This window comes from Haemaphysalis longicornis, unplaced genomic scaffold (genome assembly GCF_048455015.1).
Source record: "Haemaphysalis longicornis isolate Haplotype H1 unplaced genomic scaffold, Haemaphysalis longicornis Haplotype H1 scaffold_6, whole genome shotgun sequence".
NCBI classification, from domain to species: Eukaryota; Metazoa; Arthropoda; class Arachnida; order Ixodida; family Ixodidae; genus Haemaphysalis; species Haemaphysalis longicornis.
This window is the reverse complement of record NW_027526407.1, coordinates 49980679-50001203: the sequence shown is the minus strand read 5'-3', so window position 1 is coordinate 50001203 and position 20525 is coordinate 49980679. Positions and strand designations below refer to the sequence as shown.

General features: G+C 44.4%; 1 protein-coding gene across 1 annotated transcript in view; it reads left to right on the top strand.

The window, feature by feature from the left end:
• Wdr81 (WD repeat domain 81) overlaps positions 1-19869 on the top strand; it is a 71512-nt gene extending 51643 nt beyond the window's left edge. Inside the window, exons 23-33 of the mRNA XM_077674259.1 lie at positions 786-1056; positions 4476-4634; positions 6989-7097; positions 9499-9638; positions 11142-11295; positions 12767-13109; positions 14603-14733; positions 15457-15658; positions 15893-15992; positions 16519-16619; positions 18564-19869. Of these exons, the coding sequence (XP_077530385.1) occupies positions 786-1056; positions 4476-4634; positions 6989-7097; positions 9499-9638; positions 11142-11295; positions 12767-13109; positions 14603-14733; positions 15457-15658; positions 15893-15992; positions 16519-16619; positions 18564-18692 (1839 nt within the window). The 3' untranslated portion in view covers positions 18693-19869. The remainder of the gene's footprint in view (positions 1-785; positions 1057-4475; positions 4635-6988; positions 7098-9498; positions 9639-11141; positions 11296-12766; positions 13110-14602; positions 14734-15456; positions 15659-15892; positions 15993-16518; positions 16620-18563) is intronic.
• Positions 19870-20525: the final 656 nt, after the last annotated feature.

The following is a 20525-nucleotide window of genomic DNA, read 5'->3' as shown; positions in this document are numbered from 1 at the left end:
CTTGCTTTTAAGCTTTGACCGAGAAAACGTCAGCTGGTACCGTTAGTATGGTCCTTTACTTCTGTGGGACTTCCAGAAGTTTTTTTCATGCTCAAAAAATGCCTAACGCATAAATGTACTGCCAAATTCACCAATATCAGTACTGGTCGTAATTGCTGTACTGGTTGTGACAATTTAATCATCTGAATAGCATGTATTGATTTGAAAGGGGGAACAAAATTAGGTTCTGAGATAAAAGTTAAACTGCGTGCTACACAAATCGGGTTTTTGTTGCACCACTTGGAGCTAATTTTACAGCTCATTAAACTTTGGTGGCACCAGTGGCAAGGAACCATTTCAAATGGCCATTTTGAGTGCCTACTTCAAACACCAAAGTTTAATGAGCTGTAAAATTAGTTCCAAACAGTGCATCAAAAACCTGTTTCTTTTATTGCACTCACCAGGGTTCATAGTATTGAAAAACAAGAATTAGTTTTATGGCTAACACTGTTTTGTCTATTGTTCCTCCAAAAATGACTAATTATCTCTAATTACCTTGGGAACTAATTGACGGGTTAAAAAAATAATGGCATATTTGAAATCAGTGGGAAAAAAACAGCAAGGCTGGCAAGTTTTGTAGAGTTTACTTAAAAATTAAAAGAAGCTGTTTTGAGAGCCATGTCCCCCCTTAAGTAGCCCAAAGAAGGCTATCATCTTCAAAAACAGTGGTTGCATGCATGAGTGGTCTTCACTCAACTGAGATCTGCTTTCTCTTGTCTCCACTCCCCCCCCTTGGCCTCTTCAAGGAGGTGGTGTTGAAGAACATCCTGTACCCATTTGTCCAACTGGCCTCCTCTCTGCACCACTGCTTCCCCCGTGGAGCGACCAGTCGCCAAGTCCTTACCAAGAAGATTGCAGACACGCTGTACCTTGTGGGGCTCCGCATCGGCTTCCAGATGTCGCGGAGGCACCTCTCAAGCCTGCTACGCCGCTTCTTTGCCTCCTTCGACCGTGCCTTCCCGCCCCAGGGGAACCTGGCCGCTGTTCAACACCTCACACCACTTCCCGATACCTCAGGTAAACGTTGTTGGAAATGTCTGTCATAGCTGTCGTTCCTGCTTGAGCTACAGAACACTTTAGGGGCTTGCCTTGTCGTCGCAGCTCGCTCGCTGGACCCAAGTCGAGCCACACGGCGTTCCGTCATCGCGGCGTAACACAGAGGCTTTGAAAGCCAAGCGGTTTATATAGTCATAAGCGTTCGAAACTCGTGAACCGCTGGAGCTTGTCATGCATCTCCCGGTTGTTTAGCGCAAAGAAAACTGCAGGTACATTTCAGGCAAAATATATGTAATTAACCGGTAAGTGTAAGTCCTCGCCACAACGAACCATTTGTCAGGCTTGCTTTCGCTTCAACGAAATTTTCGATGATTTGGGCTGGGTTTGAACAATTATTTTACAATAAAATAAGCATAGCGCCAGCTATCTGTAACTTTTTATACATTCAGGACGCTTAGTTTCACCGAAAACATGCGCGGTGCGACCACACCGCCACAAAAAAAAAAAAAAAAACTCATAGGCGGACGCCATTGTTTGATGGTGATAACGATGTGGCTGGCCGTCTTTACATGAGGCGCAGGCCCGGTTCGCCAAGCCGGAGCATGGCCGGAGCTACAGCCAATCCGTATCCAGTTGAAATCGCACAAATGTGCTCCACTGCTGGCGCGGCGCCGTCATGTATGCGTTGTGAGCAGCTGTCCTTGCCGTTTTCCTTCTACCATTCTTAATAGCCAAGAGCAAAAATCATGTTTGCGTGTTTGGTCTTGAAGCCAAGTCATCCTATCTTAGTCATGAGCGCGCAGTTGCGTTAAATGCAAGCGCGCGCGTCTAACCTGCCAAGGTCAGTAGCTGCCGCGCCGTGTCAGATGATAAGATAACGGCACTGCTCCTGCTACAAGTGAGAGGGGGGCTTCCGACGGCCTAGCAGCTATCTGCAAGTAATCAGCTCGGTGGACACGCCTTGTTGTACAGCAATACGTTTTGCGCCTGCATTTCTTCACCCCACTCCGCAACGCGTTCTTCGCGTGCAGTGAAAGAACAGATAACCGTTGGTATGTTTGTTATCCGAATAAACATGACGTTATTGCGCGTGACTCCTTTTTCTAAACATTGTATTATGCTGCCAATGATGCGGAAGCATACGGGGCTATTTTTCTGGCCTTTCCGTGGTGTGTTGCGCAGATTTCGCCTCAACGAATTTTCGCTTCAACGAAATTTTTCGCACGTCCCGTCAATTTCGTTGTAGCGGGATTCGACTGTAGTTGAAGAGGCACCCAGTAAAATTCAAAGCGGTGTGCACGTGACACAACTGGCGAACGTCGGCGAACACGTGAGTGAGCTGGCGTGGGGACAATGCCAAAGTGGCTTTGGCGCCGGAAGGGGGGTTTGGAAGGAAAACGGCTTTCCCCTTCCTTTTGATTCCTTGTAAATGGCACAGTCGACTCATTTTCTGAGGGGTGGAAGGGGGATGCAAGGCACATCGCGGCTCGCGGCGCATGCCATCAGTGTGGAGAGCCGGCGACAGCTCAAAGCTTCGGTGCGCGCAGTAACCGGATTCAATCATTGTATCCAATGTCGCAACACTGGAGCATTGCAATAAGCAGTTTGTTTTACCATATAACGCATACAAAAGTGGACGGTGTTATAGCTGTTCATCGTTATATCCGATATATTGTTATACACGGCATCGTTATAAGTGGACTCGACTGTACAGTGATTTCCGTGAAAGTACTACTACCTTGCTGGAAATACCGTTTGTTGTATTACCCAGCAACACTGAGTTAGTTCAACTCTCAGCTGACGTCAGTAGGGTTCAGAAAGGTTGTTGCGCTCTTGCAATTTCAGCAAAGGTGCAGCTGCTTGAGAGCGAGCGCTGCTATGGTTGCCGATTTCAAGGTGTTGTGTGGCCTGATTGGAGAGTTGCGTTACAAAGGACGTGGGGATTCATTCAGAGCCCTATCAGCACGATGGATGGATGTAGGCTTGCATCCATTTTGTTGCCTTTGGTTCTGCATTATGACTGGTTGAAAGAGGAAGGTTCCCTTGCACTGTCCTCCTCTTTCACATACTGTTTGTTGAATTGTGGGCAGTTCCTTGAGGTTCACTGCCGCAATTTGCCGGTTAGAATGAAGCCTCCCTGCCTCAAGTGGGCACATGTGAGTGAGGCTCGGCTCTATTTGCGAGAAAATGGTGCGTTGCTGTCTTACCGAGATTTTTAAGCGATATTTCTGGGTGGTTCAGAAACTGACAGTTCACGACGGGTTACTTGACGGAAATGGCGTCTTCCTTGAATTCAACGCCGGCGGAATCTGGCTAAAGGGTTTTTTTAAAGGGGAACTGTGGAACGAAGATTTAACTCTCAACGAAAGGTTTTATGTGAGTATACTTGTTGATGAAACTTTTAAACTTTTTAGCAATGCGACTGGTAGCAAAGTGATGAAGGTGGTAAACTTTCCAACAATGCAACTGGTAGCAAAGTTCTGAAGGTGGTAAACTTTCCAACAATTGAACTGGTAGCAAAGTGATGAAGGTGGTAATTTTTCCAACAACGCAACTGACAGCAAAGTGATGAAAATGGTAAACTTTACAACAACGCAATTGGCAGTAAAATGATGAAGGTGGTAAACTTTCCAGGAACGCATTTGGTAGCAAAGTGATGAAGGTGGTAAACTTTCCAACAATTGAACTGGTAGCAAAGTGATGAAGGTGGTAATTTTTCCAACAACGCAACTGACAGCAAAGTGGTGAAAATGGTAAAATTTACAACAACGCAACTGGCAGTAAAATGATGAAGGTGGTAAACTTTCCAGGAACGCATTTGGTAGCAAAGTGATGAAGGTGGTAAACTTTCCAACAACGCAACTGACAGCAAAGTGATGAAGGTGGTAATTTTTCCAACAACGCAACTGACAGCAAAGTGGTGAAAATGGTAAACTTTACAACAACACAACTGGCAGTAAAATGATGAAGGTGGTAAACTTTCCAGGAACGCATTTGGTAGCAAAGTGATGAAGGTGGTAAACTTTCCAACAACGCAACTGACAGCAAAGTGATGAAAATGGTAAACTTTCCAACAACGCAACTGGCAGTAAAATGATGAAGGTGGTAAACTTTCCAGGAACGCAATTGGTAGCAAAGTGATGAAGGTGGTAAACTTTCCAACAATGCAACTGGCAGCGAAGTGATGAAGGTGGTAAACTTTCCAACAATGCAACAGTAGCAAATTGAAACCACTGCGGTCAGTGGGCGGGGTGACATTCTACTGACGCCAGTGCTTGTGAAGGAATGGGTTTAAAAAGGGTTAACGTACTTTGACCAGCTTAGATGAGTGAAGTGTACTAGCTGTTAGTGCGCCGCCTGCTGCCACCGCACTCCTAGGTGATATGCTGCTTCCCCTCCACCTTCCCTCGACCCCCTCTCCCCACTTCCTGCCCCCACAGACCTGCTGACCCAGTCGCTAGAGGATTATCTGACGATCAAGAAGGAGGCGGGCAGCCAGGAAGTGAAGATTGGCACGCCGGTCAAGTTGTCCTCCGTTCTCCCCTGCCGGGGCTCGCCACCCTACCCTTGCTCCCCCCCGCTTGAGGAGAGAGAAGAAGGTGCCGCACCTTCTTTTTGTCGGGACGGGGGAATATTTGGCTTTAGGGCAAGCGTGGGCTGGGCGCTAGAAAAGGGAGAACGACTAGTACGCCAAAATTGTTACATAACCTTCTTCTTCTTCTTCTTCTTCTTCTTCTTCTTCTTCTTCTTCTTCTTCTTCTTCTTCTTCTTCTTCTCCTCCTCCTCCTCCTCCTGTTCCTCCCTCTTCTTCTTCCCCCTCCCCTTATTCCTCATCTACCTCTTCTTCTTCCTCCTCCCTCCTCCTCTTCTTTTTCCTCCCCCCTCTCCCCTTCTTCCTCGTCTTCCTTTTATTCAGCCTATTCTAGTTCTTCCCCCTCCTCTTCTACCACGTCTACCTCTTATTCCTCTTATTTTCCTCCTCCTCCCTCTTCTCCTTCCTCCTCCTTCCTCTCCTTTTCTTCATCCTCCTCTGTTTTCTTCCCCCTCCTCTTTTTCCTCCTCTTCCTCCTCCTCCTCCTCCCGTAACCTTGCATGTTTTTGGATGCGTAAGCATTGCTATGTGGACTCAACAAAGCGATGCATCGGGCCGTTTGTAATGCTCGTAAAGCTCTCCTCCAGTTCCTACGAGACTCTGAGCTAGAAAAATCTCTTTAGATCGTAAAGTCCAAGTGTCTCAAAATATGTGCCCTTTCGCGCTGTGGTGTTTATGTATTTGTTTTTCTTAGGTTGGTGGTCCTTTTTATTTTTTTTCCCTGTTTACTTTGTATTTTCACTCAGAGTTTGCAATAGCGATTTCATTTCGACATTTATTTTTATGCCCGAACTTTGCTAGCAGCGTTTCCTTGTTTCTCATTTTCAACGTTTCTTGTTTGCCTTCTCGCTGTTGTACCTGTAAATTCCAACATTCACCACTCATCACTGTAGTTATCCTCCATCCGGCATAGCAAGCCATGTCACTCGCATTGCTTACTTCACCAGTTCACATTAAAGAGAGTCTCTCTCTCTCTCTCTCTCTCTCTCTCTCTCTCTCTCTCTCTCCCTCTCTCTCTCTCTCTCTCTCTCTCTCTCCCTCCCTCCCTCCCTCTTTATGTGTCACTTTGGCTGTGCAGGCAAAATTCTGTCAATAGAAGGCACTCATACTTTCATAAAAAATTGCTTCACTTATATTGCCCCCAAAATGTCTTCCCAGTGATGCATTTGGGCTTAGCAGTGAAGAAAACTTTAAAAGGGATCGGTGCGTTGTGTACTGTAGGGATGCATGGGGTGCTGTGTGAATATCTTCTGAAAGGCCCTCGCCCCTTCCTACATTGATCTCAGACTGCTCATTGTGCCCCTAAAAATGTGTCTTTCTAACAATACATGGCTATGGTAGTGAAGCCTACTTTAACGGGTTTGGTGTATGGCACTCTTTAGTGGAGATATTTAATCAAAGGCTGTAGGGCCCCAACACTTGGATATCACACTGGTTGTAGTGCCCCTGGAAAAATGTTTTTCCAGCAGTGTATGTTTGTGTGGTGGTGACATGAACTCAAAGAGGCTCGGTGTATAGCATAGCAGTGTTCGCTTACACATTAGCAACAATTCCCACTTCGCAGATTTAGCAATTTTTTTTCCTATTTCTTAGTGAACGTGGTCTTTTAACCAAATCTGCCCCAACCACTTTTGGCTGTGACTAAAAGTTCGTTGAACATAGCTTGTGAAATTCTTTCAATGTAAATACTTGTACATCCTTGTAAATTATCCGGCGGGATATGTTCAGTGTACGGACGCAATGCTTGTTCTTGCCCTAATCTCGAATTTCCTGGACATCAGGATGAAATGTGACAGATTGGGAACATTTTTAACTTGCGTGAGCTCTGCCTGAACTTACAGGAGTTCAGTTTTTGCTGTAAAATAGGCAAAAAGGGATTTAGTTAAGACCGGGTGTCTAACCACGTGTTGTGTCACTGTGGTAGATCATAAAGCAGCTAAGAGTGTCTGGTATTTTTTTTCTCTTCTTCTAGACTTAACACACACACGAGCCAAGCCTGGATAGATGGGCCTGGAAACAGTGAAATGAATGATTACAAGGTGGAGTGCTTAACAAAGTTTCAGACGGGAAGTTGAGAAATTAGTCACAGTGTGTTGTAACAATTAATATTAACCTTGCCAAGTCTCCAGTGGGGAGTCGGTCAGGTGGTGGCGGTATTTTGCGCTGATTCTTCTGTCTCCAAACAATTTGGCAGTGTTCTCTATTGGAAAAGGAGACGTTTAAAGATGACCTGCAACGCTGGCGAACCTCTGAGCAAGGTTTACATTGCAAACAATGCCGATTTTGAACTAAGCACTCCACACACTTCGCTAGACCGAGCTCAAAGGTCTGCTTGCCCTGTTTTTCTGCGCCCACTCGCAGGGAAGGATGATCGCAACACACCCGAACGTGCTCTGGAGGAGATCAAGCAGGTCTTCACTGCTGAGTTGGCCTACATGACTTATGTCCCGCTCTGCAAGCTGGCTGGAGGGTAAGGAACTCCGTTTACTTGCCGCGATGGCTCAGTGGCTAAGGCGTTCTGGTGCTGAGCACGAGGTCGCGGGTTTGACTCCGCGCCGTGGCGACCGCTTTTCTGATGGAGGCGAAAAGCAAAAACGCCCGTGTGTTCGAGATTTCAGTGCACGTTAAAGATCCCCAAGTGGTCAAAATTAATTCAGAGCCCTCCACTACGGCACGCCTCATCACCTGCGTTGTGCTGGCACGTTAAACCCTACAATCAATCAATCAGTCAAGGAACTCTGTTTGCCGCAAGTCTGACAAGTTTGACCAACTGGTTGACAAACTAGTCGGCAAGGGCGGTTGCTAACTAGTTACCAATCGGTAATTGATTTCTACTTAAACAGGCAAACCTTGCTACAATGAAACTGATGGGACGTGCGAAAAATTTCATTTAAGCGGAAATTCGTTGGGGTGGAATCAGCCCCAACGCACCACAAAAGAGCAAAAAAAAAAAAAACCCTGTACATTATTCACGTTATTGACCGTATAATGCAATCTTTGTAAAAAGGAGTGATGCGCAGTTATGTCATGTTTATTTGGATGACGAATGTACCAGTGGTTATCAAACTGCTTCTTACCCGCACACACGTAGAGAGCATGTTACCAGGGGAAAGAAATGCAGTCGCTAACATGTTGCTGTACAAGGCGCATCTACCGAGCTGATTACTTGCAGATAGCTGCTAGGTCATCAGAAGCCCCCCTCTCGCTTGTAATAGGGGTGGTGGAATCTCACCTTGGAAGGCAAGCGCGCGCGATAAAGATAGGATGATGTGGGTTCAAGACTAAACAGGAAAAAATCTTTTGCTTTTTTGACTTTGAAGAGCTAGAAGAAGAACTCCAATGACAGCAGCTGACAATGCTTACCGTATTTTCGCGCGTATAACCCGCACCAAAAATGCGAAAATTTCAGGGGTGAACTAGAGGTGCGGATTATATGTGAGGTATTTTTTGTGGTGCATCTTTAACGCAATGCACGTTGCGCCGTGATGCCCTTACAGCAGTAATAGCGACCAAAGCCACTGTTATCCCACTTGTGATGCCAAAAGGGTCAGATTGGGGGGCGTCATACCTGCCATAAGAGAAGGGATCACAAGATGTCAGCTGTTTTGAACAAACACTTCTTCTGCCGTCATTTTTATGATTGAAGCAAGGGAGTGCGTTCTTTATACGAGGGTGAAAAACATTTGCACAGCTTGCACTAGTAAGAAACAGCCGAGAAGCAGCAGAGCTGATGGCCCCTCTCCCTTCGTTGGAGACCGGACTGTTGCACCTAACATGGATTTCCAAATTTGCCACTGAAAGTTCTCCATAACTGGCAGACCTGGATCGTTTTAAAAAGTCTGCACGCTTTCATATCTCTCCCAAAGTGGACCGCGTTACCATGTGCTAGAACAAATGGCAAGTGGCTTCGCTCTACTGTTAAAATATTCAGTACTTGTGTGGCTAACATAGGGGGCGTGTTTGTCATTTGAGTGCATTTATTATGCGAGTAAATGCAGTAGTGCTAAACACTGGTAAGTTACTCTGGGCAACATGATTGACTAGAATCAGGAACTCTACTCGCCAAATGCCCAAAAAGTTTTGCTACTGAGCTAGTACTGACTGGTTGGTGAAGGCAGTTACTAGCCGATGACTAGTAACTGGTTGCTGCTGTTAAGTTGCATCCGTGTTTCGCATGTGGGCATTCTTGAGGTCGAAATGCAAAGAACTCGCTACCTTGCGTGATGTACATGCTAATTGAGGTGGCTCGCTCATTTTAAGACCATGAGGAAATCAGCATTTTTGTTCCTTGTGCACACTTCATGTATTGATTTGAAAAATTGATAATGCAGACCGTGGAACGGTGCATTTTTACCGTCCCACAACTGGCCGGTTCCATTATGACTCACTGTGACCTTGCGGTTCCACTATGGCTTACTGAATGGCCCCACCGTTTTGTTGCAAAGTTGCTATTATTTGCTTGGTGTTGAAGCAAAAATGTGTTTTTAAGGCTTCACATCATACGTTGGTTTTCACTTCCTGCTCCTCACGTACTGTATTTATTTGATTATAAGGTGGTCAGATTATAAGGCCAGGGTACAGTTTGGAGAGTCAGAAAGTCGCCATATACCATATATACTTAGCTTTGAAAATCAGGCGGGGTATGACTTTGAGACTACGGATTTTCAAAAAAACAAACAAAAAACATCACCTTATATTCGAATAAATACGGTAACTAACTACCCTTTCTGTTAAGACCAGGTTGAGTGGAGCTGGTGCATACGTTGTCACATATATGAACACACTCATCACTTGTCATCGTACTCTGTGTTCTTAGTGATTCCTTCAAGAAAAGAAATTGACCCCGAATTTTCTCCTTTCTTTTTCCCCAGTATTTACATGGAGCAGACAATCAACAACAATGACCTTATCCTCGAACTCTGTGCGTCCTACGATTCGGCTGATGCGGAGACAGAGTCATCGAGCAGCACACGGAAATTCAGGAAGGGCCACTATCGTAATCCTTCAGCCGGTAATCTCCCGCTTGTCAGTCATGCTTGCTGGATCTGGGACATTTTGGGTTTAAGGGGGGACACTGGTCTTTAAAACCGCTCCTTTTAATTTTCAAGTAAACTCTGTGAAACTTGCCAGTCTTGCTGCTTTTTTTCCCACTGATTTCGAACATGCCTTTATTTTTTCAGTTGGTCGACTAGTTCCCGAGATAGTTAGAGATAATTAGCCATTTTTGGAGGAACAATAGACAAAGCAGTTTTGGTCATAAAACTGTAACCTTTGTGTTTTCCGACGCTGTGAACCCTGGTGAATGCAATAAAGGAAGTGGTTTTTGTGATGCATCGCTTGGAGCTAATTTTACAGCTCATTAAACTTTTGTGTTTGAAATGGGCACTCAAAATGGTTCCTTGCCACTGGTGCCACCAAAGCTTAATGAGCTGTAAAATTAGTTCCAAGTGATGCGTCAAAAAACCGCTTCTCTTATTGCACTCGCCAGGAACCATAGTATTGGAAAATACAAAGATTAGTTTTATGAACAACACTGGTTTGTCTATTGTTCCACCAAAAATGGCTAATTATCTGTAAGTATCTCATGAACTAATTGGTCAACTAAAAAAATAATGGCTGATTTGAAATCAGCGGGAGCAAAGCAGCAAGACTGCCAAGTTTCACAGAGTTCGCTTGAAAATTAAAAGAAGCTTTAAGACCAGTGTTCCCCTTTAAGAAAGTAGAAATTTTCTTTAGCTGTTTTTTTTTATCACTTCCATCGTTCATCAGGCTATCCGATCTTTTATCATTCCCCTGAACCAAACATTTGTGTGCTTAACAATGTGGGCGTGGTTGTTGCTTTGTGATATCCTGCATTGCATTGACTTTGTGAGACGAGATTTTTCCTAGGCCATTTGTTTTGTGATACCCTGCATTGAGTGTTGTTTTAACCGATAATCTGTTCTTTTTCCTGAGACTCTGCCATATTAGTTGTGCATCCTAGACAAGCCTTGTAAACTGGAAATACAAGCCTTGTAACACGAGTTTGCAGGAGTTCGATTGGTGAAAGAGCAGTGTGTGTCGTGTTTCGTGATATCTGGCACTGGTTTAGGCGAGGCTTTTGTGCACTTGATTTTTCGTGTAACTGAGGAACCCCAGTTGGCCTTATCTTAAATCCAGAGACCTCTACCTTCTTTGGAGATTCATGGCTTCAACATCATGTATAGAAAATGTTTGGCTCTGCAAGTCAAAGTTTCTATTTCCTTGTGAGATGTTTGTAGCCAGTGGCACTTTTCCTTGGTACTCAACCCATATGAGCGACACTCACAAACCTAAAACTTCCATAAAAGATTATAAATTTTCCATTTCATTTGTACTGGTATTGTAATTGTTTACAAGTGCACAGCTAAAAAGCTGTGTTAGACTGCGCTTTTTTTTTAAGTGTCAGTTGCGGTGTGCTGAAGATTCTATGCGGCACATAGCAACATTTGGGGTAAGGGGGGTGCTTGCTCAGTTGGTCGGATCCTTTGTGCAGGCCAGGATGAGGCGATTGTGAGTGGCGAGTTTGGCAAGAATGTGGCCATGGTTGGTAACCGGATTGACGTCCAGTTGGGTGAGGAGAGCCACTTGGTCACGGCCGGCGAGCTGCCGGACACGGCACCCAAGTACGACATCAACAAGCTCATGAGGTGAGCTCCAAATGTCCTCGGCAATTGCACTGTACTACATGTGGCTTTTGAAGAAGTGGAAGGAGATCTCACGGAATATCACTTTCGCCGCCTTTTGCACTGAAAGAAGGCTGGTGTTGCACAGTCATAGCTTAGCTGCTTCCAGATTCCCTTTTGTTTCCTGGTGGCTATCTGCGAGAGATAATTGGCGCAAAGTTGGAGGCCTTCGTAATACCTTTGCCATTTAGAGGTCGTCAGATATTCGCAGGTAACAAATGCCCCTGCTTTGCTACCGACGTGTGAAAATGGCATTTAAGCTAGTACCTCACAGTGTGCCTTTTTTCTGCTGGTGAAAAAATTGCCCTTTTGTGGCTACACTAAGCTGCATGTTATCTGTTTAATGGTTAAAACAGCGCGATGCACGGAACAGAGGGAAGAAAAAGACTACACAAGCGCTACAAACCCTTCTGCATGTTGTCCTTCTCTCTCTCTGTCTATCTCTCTCTCACACGAACACACACACATCTTTTTTTTTTTAGGCATTGTGGTTTTGAGTTGGGTGTTGAAATCGTAACACGAGTGTGTGTGGCTGACTTAAAAAGCTAAGGGAGAAACTGAAGCTTGTAAGATAGAAGGTGACGCGATAATGTGACGCGGGGTCGTGGGAGGGTGATTGTGAACGTGCACAGAAAGCTTGCACATAGAAAATAAAAGAAGGGAAAAAAAGCACCTGGAACAAGCTGCACGCCCGGGTAAACATTTCTGGTACCTTAAACTGCCTGCAATGTTGCAGTGCTCGAATGTTCTGTGCTTTGTGAGAAGCCTGTATGCACTGCTTCAGAATTGATAATTTTGCCTCAAACACCGCACGTGTATTCGAAAATTGTCTTTCCAGAGAAATTTATCCCTATTTTACTGCTGTTTGCTTCGCTATAGTGACATTGCAAAAAAGTTTGTTTTGTCATATAAAGGCTAATTAGGCAAAAGGTTTGTTAGGCATGAAATTGTGTACAAGAATTTCACTCTATCGAGGTCCAGTGTGTCAAGGTTCGACTGTATTCACCTGACATGTAAACCCGGTGACAACTTGTGAGAATAAAAGCGTAAAAGCTTCCTAAACACCTGGAAAAGAAACTTGAGCCATGGAAAGTATGATAGGAGTAACACCTAGTGTGGAGAAACAAGCATCGTAGATTAGGGTACGAACTTGTGTAGAAGGCATCCAGCAGTATAATAGAAGGAAGTGAAGTTGGCTGGGTGTGTAATGCAGAGGCCTGACAGCAGATGGACCACTCAGATAATGAAATTACCATATAACAACTAAAAGTAGAAGAACACAGAAAACTCTTTGGAAAGGTGCAAAGAATACATATGGATAGCTCAGGATAAGAGATTTTGGAAATAGTAAGGTGGAAGACCTTCAGCCTGTGGTAGACATCCATTGGATGATGATCATTATGAGCTCTCCCCATGCAACGCTACCGCCACCCAGGAAGATGACCAACAGCCAGCGGCACCTGAAGGGCAACTGGCAGGCGTACTGGGAGCACGAGATTGGCCGCAGCGAGAAGGACTTTGACTTCAAGCAGATCCGGCTGCAGAGCTTCGCGGGCCACGCGGGCAGCGTGCGGGCCCTCGAGGTGCTCGAGAACGAGAACTCCTTCCTTTCGGCCAGCCGAGACCGCACGGTCAAGCTGTGGTCCCTGCGGAGTGCGGGTGACGGTTCTACGGTCGTCGCGCCCCAGTGGACCTACCCGCACCACCGCAAGTCGCTCGTCGCTGTCGCCTTCCTGCCCTCGCTGCGGCTTGTTGGGTCGAGCGACCATGGTGTGCATGTAAGTTGCAGCTGTGTCGCAAGTGCATTTTTTTTAAAGCGGGTGCATTTTTGGAGCAGGTGTGTTGTTAGAGTGGGGGCATTTTTTTGAGGGTGTCTATTTTTTATAGCGGGGGAATTTATAGAGCAATGCATTATTAAAGCAGATTCATTTTGCATGTTGAAGAACTGTTAGATGCACTCTTTGGTCACCATGGGGGAGGCAACTTTGAGTTCGGCGTCTTAGGAGGGAACGATCTAAAACACCAGCGGGGAATTAGGTCAGCAGGTATTTATATAAGCCAGTACTGTAGAAATCAGCCGCATCTGTTTAGATTGCGCTGTGGTGCCTGTGATTTTTGGTAGTGGCATGCGATCCTCTCAGAACCACAGGCGATTGTATGTCGAACGTGAATATCTGAATGGAATATCCCAAACCTGCTTGGAAAAGTCCTTTGTAGCTCCAGGTCTTCTACTCTTCATGGGCCACATTTCATGTACATTTCATGTAACATTTCAGAAGTTTTGGGAGAAGGGTTAGGGTGTTGATTTTAAACTCCCATTAGATCAGCTAATGTTTTTAAAATTTTGCTTTTTAGTAGTGTGTGTGAAGCTCGCACTTGAAACGTGTCTGTTTCAACTTCTCTCTCTGTCTTTTACTTGTTTTGATGATAATTCGGTGGCTCTTTGCTTAACTCCTAAGCTGTACAGTAGAACTTCGTTGATTACTTCTTTAGCGTACTGCATAAAGAAAAAGTATGCTGCAGTCAAATTGTGCTTTTCACAATAATGCAACTTGAATCGACTCTCAATTAACGTACACTTTGTGCATTAGCATTACAATTCGCTCTAAGACTGGCATTCGAAGTATTTTTTTTTAAAGCATAAAACTCCTCAACGTGAAAGCTGAATGTGAAAGGTATCGGAAGTGCAGAGCAGTTATTCGCGATGATGGGCTGTGGCGCCGTTATCCTCTCACTCTTGCCATTCATCACGCTCTTCGCCACCCTGTCTCACTCCTCTCCTGATGAATTCAGTGGAGGTTTGTCCCATGCAATTCAAATTTCCCGCCTCCACAGTGCTCGTGCACCTCCTGCCTGAAACAGCGCCAGTGGGAGTTCTGTTCTTCTTGTGCTTGCTTTTTCTATCGCTCGTGCTGCTGTTGCACTGCCACTTTTTTCCTCTTACTATGTATCGTAAAAACCAACCCAAGGAGCGTTCCTGACTAAATGAACATTGGCGCTGCCACTTAGTTACGTATATTTTGCCTCGAATGTAGCAGTAGTTTTCTTTGCGCTAAACAACGGGGAGCTGTATGACAAGCGCCAGCGGTTCACGAGTTTTGAACGCTTATGACTATAGAAACCGCTTGGCTTTTGAAGCCTCTGTGGGACGCCGCGACAACAGAACGCCGTGTGGCTCTACTTGTGTCCAGCGAGTGATAAGAGACAAGTCAAGCCCCTAAAGTGCTCTGCACTTAATAAAAGCGAGCATGCCTGTCTCTTGTTGCTGCAGATATGGGACCCCTTCATGGGTTCCTGCCTGAAGCAGTTCGACTCCAGCAAGACCCAGCCGGTGACGGCATTGCTGGCAATGCCGTCTCCGAGCACTACATTCCTCGCCGCAACGTCCAACTCGACTGTACGGTAAGGTGTTTATAATATGTCGGTTGTGTGTGTGTGTGTGTCTGCCCTGAATCCGACTACCGCCGGGGCTTGTTGGAGCATCTTGGAGCATACATCTGCACTTCTATGTGGCTGAATGACAGGCAGAACGGGATTGACTGAACACAATGCCGTGAAGTTTGGAAAAAGGTCACATACTGTACTTATTTGTGCCGTGAAGTTTGGAAAAAGGTCACATACTGTACTTATTTGAATATAAGGCGAGGTATTTTCCTCCAAAATCCATAATCTCAAAGTCATACCCTGCCTTATATTCCGAGCTTTTTGTGTGTGTGTGTGTGTTGTGTGTGTGTGTTGTGTGTGTGTTGTGTGTGTGTGTGTGGGGGGGGGGGGGGGGGTGGTGGGGTGTTATTCTCCAAACTGCACCCTCGGCTTATAATCTTGACTGCCTTATAATCAAATAATTATGATAGTTGGCATGTATTGAAACAAAGCAACCTGGGGCGATGAGGCAACCTGTCAAGGGGTCTTGCAATGAAGAAAAGCATGCTGTTTTTTCAACAATGTTTGGCAAACGTCGTTGGGCCAGATAAGAAAAGAAAGGTTGCGCCCCAAGTGCTGATTACACCTTTTTGACATAGTTTGCAGTGAAGAACCGTTTGTAAGAGATGCCGTTATTACCTGCCTCGTGCGTCAGTGATTCTTTGTTTTCCTGTCTCCCTGAAACTTTGTTCCTTGTGGCAGATTCCTGGACACCCGAACCATGCGCTACACCCACGAGCTGCGGGTGTCAACGGGATCGGCGGGTGTGATCCGGTGCATGGCAGTGGGACCAAGTGGCAACTGGCTGGCAGTGGGACACAGCTCCGGGGTACTGTCCGTCCTTGACGTCCGGACTGGATTCATGCTCGGCTCATGGGTGGCCCACGACGGCGAAGTCCTTCAGGTAAGGTGTCAGCTTGGCTTGGATTGTTTTCTTGCTAATGGCTTGTCTTGTCTTTGTACGTCTATGTGTTTGGTTTGCTTCGTGCTTTTGCACACTTGCTAATGGATGACAACTGGTAATGAAAACGCTGCTGCTTTGGAAAAAGTTGGCATTGGTGTGATGTTCACCGCACAGAACAGCTGCTTGTTGCTTGTATAAACTCTTGGTGACTTTTGTCTTTTTTTTTTTTTTTAGACCAAGGCCTTCAACGATACCTACCTCATAACGTCCTCGTTGGACCATTCGGTCTCAGTGTGGAATGCGACGGAGACAAAACTACACTATCATCTCAAAGGTACTGTCAGCTCCACTTACAATGACTAAACGCAAATTGAGCCACTTGCCAAGTTTTTAGAAGTGATTCCATGCTTCGCGATGGTTCTTGGTTCCGCTCTGAATTTGAAATGCTTGCAAGGGGTGGGGGGTAAAAAATGATTTTACTTACATCCAATGAGAAGTAGACGGTTCTTGCGTTACAATTTTTTTCTTTTTGAACAATTGAAAAGGCCTGTAGCACAGCTACAGGTGTGAAAGCGAGCTTCGAATAATCTTTGATACATAAACCATTACCGGTCGCGCAGGGCTGACCTTTGTGCATGTTTGCGAATCACACGCAAGAACAGCTGTGCTATCTACGAAAGCTGAACGTTAACTTAAGTCGCCTTCGCCTTGCAATCACTGGTCGTAGCTAATGTGTGGCCGCTTGCTCAGAATATTTTCAAGTTTCTGTGCAGTGGTTCTCAGATAAAATTGTTACGCTTTCCCCCTGTTCTTGGCTTTTTCTTGCTTAATCGTCATCATCATCATCATCTCTCCATTAGGGGCCACCGAGCCTGTTACGTGCTTGAGTCTGCACAATACGGGGGTCGTATCCGGGACTACGGCCAACAGGATCAACGTACACACCTCCATAGACAACAAGGTGATGTCCGCCACTCCTATCGCATTGCCTTTGTGTACCGAGTTTGATGTGCTGCAGCTGTAGTAGCTAGCTGTGTGGGGCTGAAGTGACCACAGTCAAGTTTGCCTATTGCCTCAGATGTCCTGATAAAAAAATTTACCACCCCTTCCTAAAGAAAGTTAAGAGAAGCGCGAAAGCTTTCTGACAACCAAACGGCATCAAAAGTGCGTCAAAACCTTCACTAAAAGCTAAAAGCAAGTCCAACCTTCGCTTAAAGTGCGTCCAATCGATCGTCAAACCTTCGAAAACCCAAATCGGAAACGAAGAATGAACCCATGCGACGATTTTTTGTGCAGTACGTAAACGTGTCTACGAAACGATCTAAATGCATACTGATACGTGGTTTGGGAGATAAAGGTATATACTGTTGTACTCCTTCTCCATGATTTATGCGTGTATTGTCTTATCTAGAACTGTCCCTCTTTTGTGATTTTCAAGTAACCATTTTGACGCAATGGAAGCCCAGTTTCACGCACGTGCTGTGTGTTGAGAGATCTTATTGGAGCTTTTTGGTCGACCAACCGGTCTATGGGGAAATGGATTAGTTTTGTGACAGGACGCCATTGGTCCCACTAAGAAAGCTTTCGCTTTAAATTTCCACATCTTTAATTGTCTTACTCAAGTTACTTACAAAACCTCAGTACATGTCTCTAACACACGTTTCTAAGTCGAGGGCCACTACGCACTCACTAGGCCCACAATTAGTCGGCCAAAGTCGTGGAGCCGTCTTGGCGTTCAAGATCCGTGTTCATGTTGTGTTTTAGAGGTCCTGGGTTCAGGTCCTATCTAGACTGAAATTTACCTTGTTTTCTTTTCAACCCGTTCTCTTTGTGCTGTCAGCCATAGTCATGTGGGTGTAAGAGCTGTTTTGCCACTACAGACACGAACCAGCGTTTTCGCTCAATGGGCCATTTATGTTTTTGCATTTTGAAAAGGTTATAGTACTCCTCCACATGTTTGTTTATATACTTTTTTTATTATTCGCCTGGCAAGTGAGGCTTTGAAATGTGACTATGTTTAAAACTTCATTATTATGAATTTGGTGGTGAACTGGTGGTGGTTTTTGGCACCCACCGAACAGAGTTCTTGAGGCAGATCAAGTGAGAATTAAGATTGCCGAGTGAATTAAGTATCCATCTTTTTTTTTCCCCAGAACAGCAATGCACATTCTCTATTTTCTTTTTTGAATTCAGCCAATTTAAAAGATTTGAGCCACTAAAGAAACAAACACTTTTATGGAAAAATGATTAACAAAAATCTAAAAACGGCCGTCGCTTGCCAACTGCGCAAAAAAAGTCTTCTGTGGGAGTGGGGGATGTGCCAAAAACATCCGTCATATTTATAAAGCATTCTTCACAACTGGCGGGGTTAGTGTTGGAGGGGTTTCAGTCGAGTGCTTAATTCAGCTGAAGCATCGGTAAAGGTGCTCTCAAAAAAGCTTGCAAAGCGCTTAGACTGGCCATGGTGTTGCAGCGATGTCGGACTAGTGCAAATATACCATATTTATTCAAATATAAGGCGAGGTTTTTTTTTTCCAAAGTCTGTAGTTTCAAAGTCATACCCTGCCTCATATTCGAAGCCGACTGTGTATACTATATCTATCTGTGTGTGTGTGTGTGTGTGTCAGGGAGGGAGGGATGTTTCTAATCGTGACCGCCTTATAATTGAATAAATATGGTAACCTTTGAGTTCACTACATAGACATAGTGGGCTTAGGATAGGTCAACTAACAAGCTCTCGAGTACTGTGGGCTTGTCAAAGGGAGATAACCGGTGCACGAATCTATTCGGAAGTAAACGAAAGTGTGGATTTGACAATCTCCTCTTTCTTTAGGGCTTAAATTTATGTCTTTTTTACTTCTGAAACAAATAACTGCTTGAACCTGTCTCGCAACTTATCTCGCAGGCCATCTTCACCAGCACCAAGCTCCGTTCGGAGACATTCCGAGGCGTCATAGCTTCGATGGCGGTCTTACCGTTGAACCGTCTTCTGTTGCTAGGTGCCGATAATGGTGGGATCTCTTTGCTCTGTTGACTCCGCTTCTGTACATTCCGCTGCCGGCATAGCGTTCTGCTTTGTGAGGTGAAAGGTTATCTTTGCACTCTGTTTTTGTGGGGAGCTTTCGGCAAAATGTCTGGGGTCCTACTGTTGTGGTACAAATGGTGCTGATAAGATAGTTTGACGACCATGGCAGAACTGAAACCAATGATGGAGTGATGTTGCTGTAGATATGTCTTGGTGGAACGTTGTAAGGTTGTATGATAATTGTCCTTTGGCGTAATCATTCTATTAAGGTGGCTAAGCGGGAAAAAAATAATGCTACCCTGATTAGGGCTATGCGGAAAGGTTGTTTATTTTTTGCTCGTAAAGTTGTCAGGCTTAGCGCACGCGGTTGTTTTTTGATAAGGAGTAGAAATTTTTTGAAATCCAGTCGGAATGGCCCAACGCTGTAACTCTGTAATCTATTTTTGTTTTTTGGAGACATGTAGCTTTGTTATCTTTACAATTAGCTGGGGGTGGTGTCTTTGTAAATATCTATCCTGAAGAAAAAAAAAAACATTTTGTTGGCTTTATCAATATGAAAACGTGTCAGTTAATGCAAAGAATATTTTTATAGATATACTGTAGCTTTGTATTTGTTTTGCCTGTGATTGAAGTGACGTTATTTATGATTGTACTTCGATTAATTGTGATCAGTTAGAGCACCACACTATTCGCCGCACAATGGGACATTCATTACCCAAACAGATTTTTACGTTTACTGCACAACTTTGGCGTAAGATCCTGCTACCATATTATCAGCCATCTTCTTGCGAGGTACCTTCGAAAATAGCAGAAAAGTTGTAAATTTTTTCATTTTTAGTTAGAGCACTTGAGTCTTCCTTGTGGTTCCTTTACTTGTAACTTTTGAGGATAAAATAGTCCTTTGGCCTCTAGTACCATGAAACTTGTGATATTATTTTTGCTCTCTATGTGACTTTATCTATTTAAACTTTATTAAAGCAATTAATTTGTGAGCGTTTACGGAATGCTTCACACCAAAGATATTAAGCTTTTTTTTCCCCTTTCATTCATGATCTTTCATGGGTATTATTTATTCTTGCTACATTATTATCTTTCAGCTGATACGTAGTGATATTTTTAGGTGTTCTCTGATTCTTTGTTTACAACAGCACTTTGTCGCACCGAGTGAATAAAATGTTGCTGGTTTATAGAATTTTGTTTATGCCTTGTCACTTTGTTATGAATTTGTATTTTACACTGCCTAAGCGTAAAACGGGGGTGTTCGTTAATAGTTTAGCACTGTACACACTTTTTTCCCCCCTAAGGTCTTAAATCAAACCAAACTAAACTAAACCACTGGCCTTAACCAAAACAAGTTTATTTATGCAGTTATGATGACGAAAATTGGGGGCATATGTAGTTTTTTATTCTGATTGTAGATATAAAATTTGTTTGTGTGTAAAACAACTACATTCAAATTTATTTGGATTTTTATTATTTGATGTTTTGACAGCCTCTGTAAAGAAACTGCTGGAGGGATGCAGCTGAACAAGGTACCACTGAACTGTGCACAAATCAAGGAGTGCAATAAGACTGCGTGCTATAAGACTGACATTATCATTCTATCTGGCCTGTAGCAGATGTTACAACCGTTTGAAGTTTGGGCTTGAAAGGCAAAACTAGTTTTTCTGGTTGCCACCTTTCAAGCCCTAACTTCAAACGGTTGCAACTTCTGCCACAGACCAGATAGAATGATAATTTTAGTCTTATTGCACTCCTTGAATTGTGCACAGTTCACTGTTACCTTCTTCAGCTGCATTACTCCTGCAGTTATTTTACACAAGCTGTCAGAAAATCAAATGT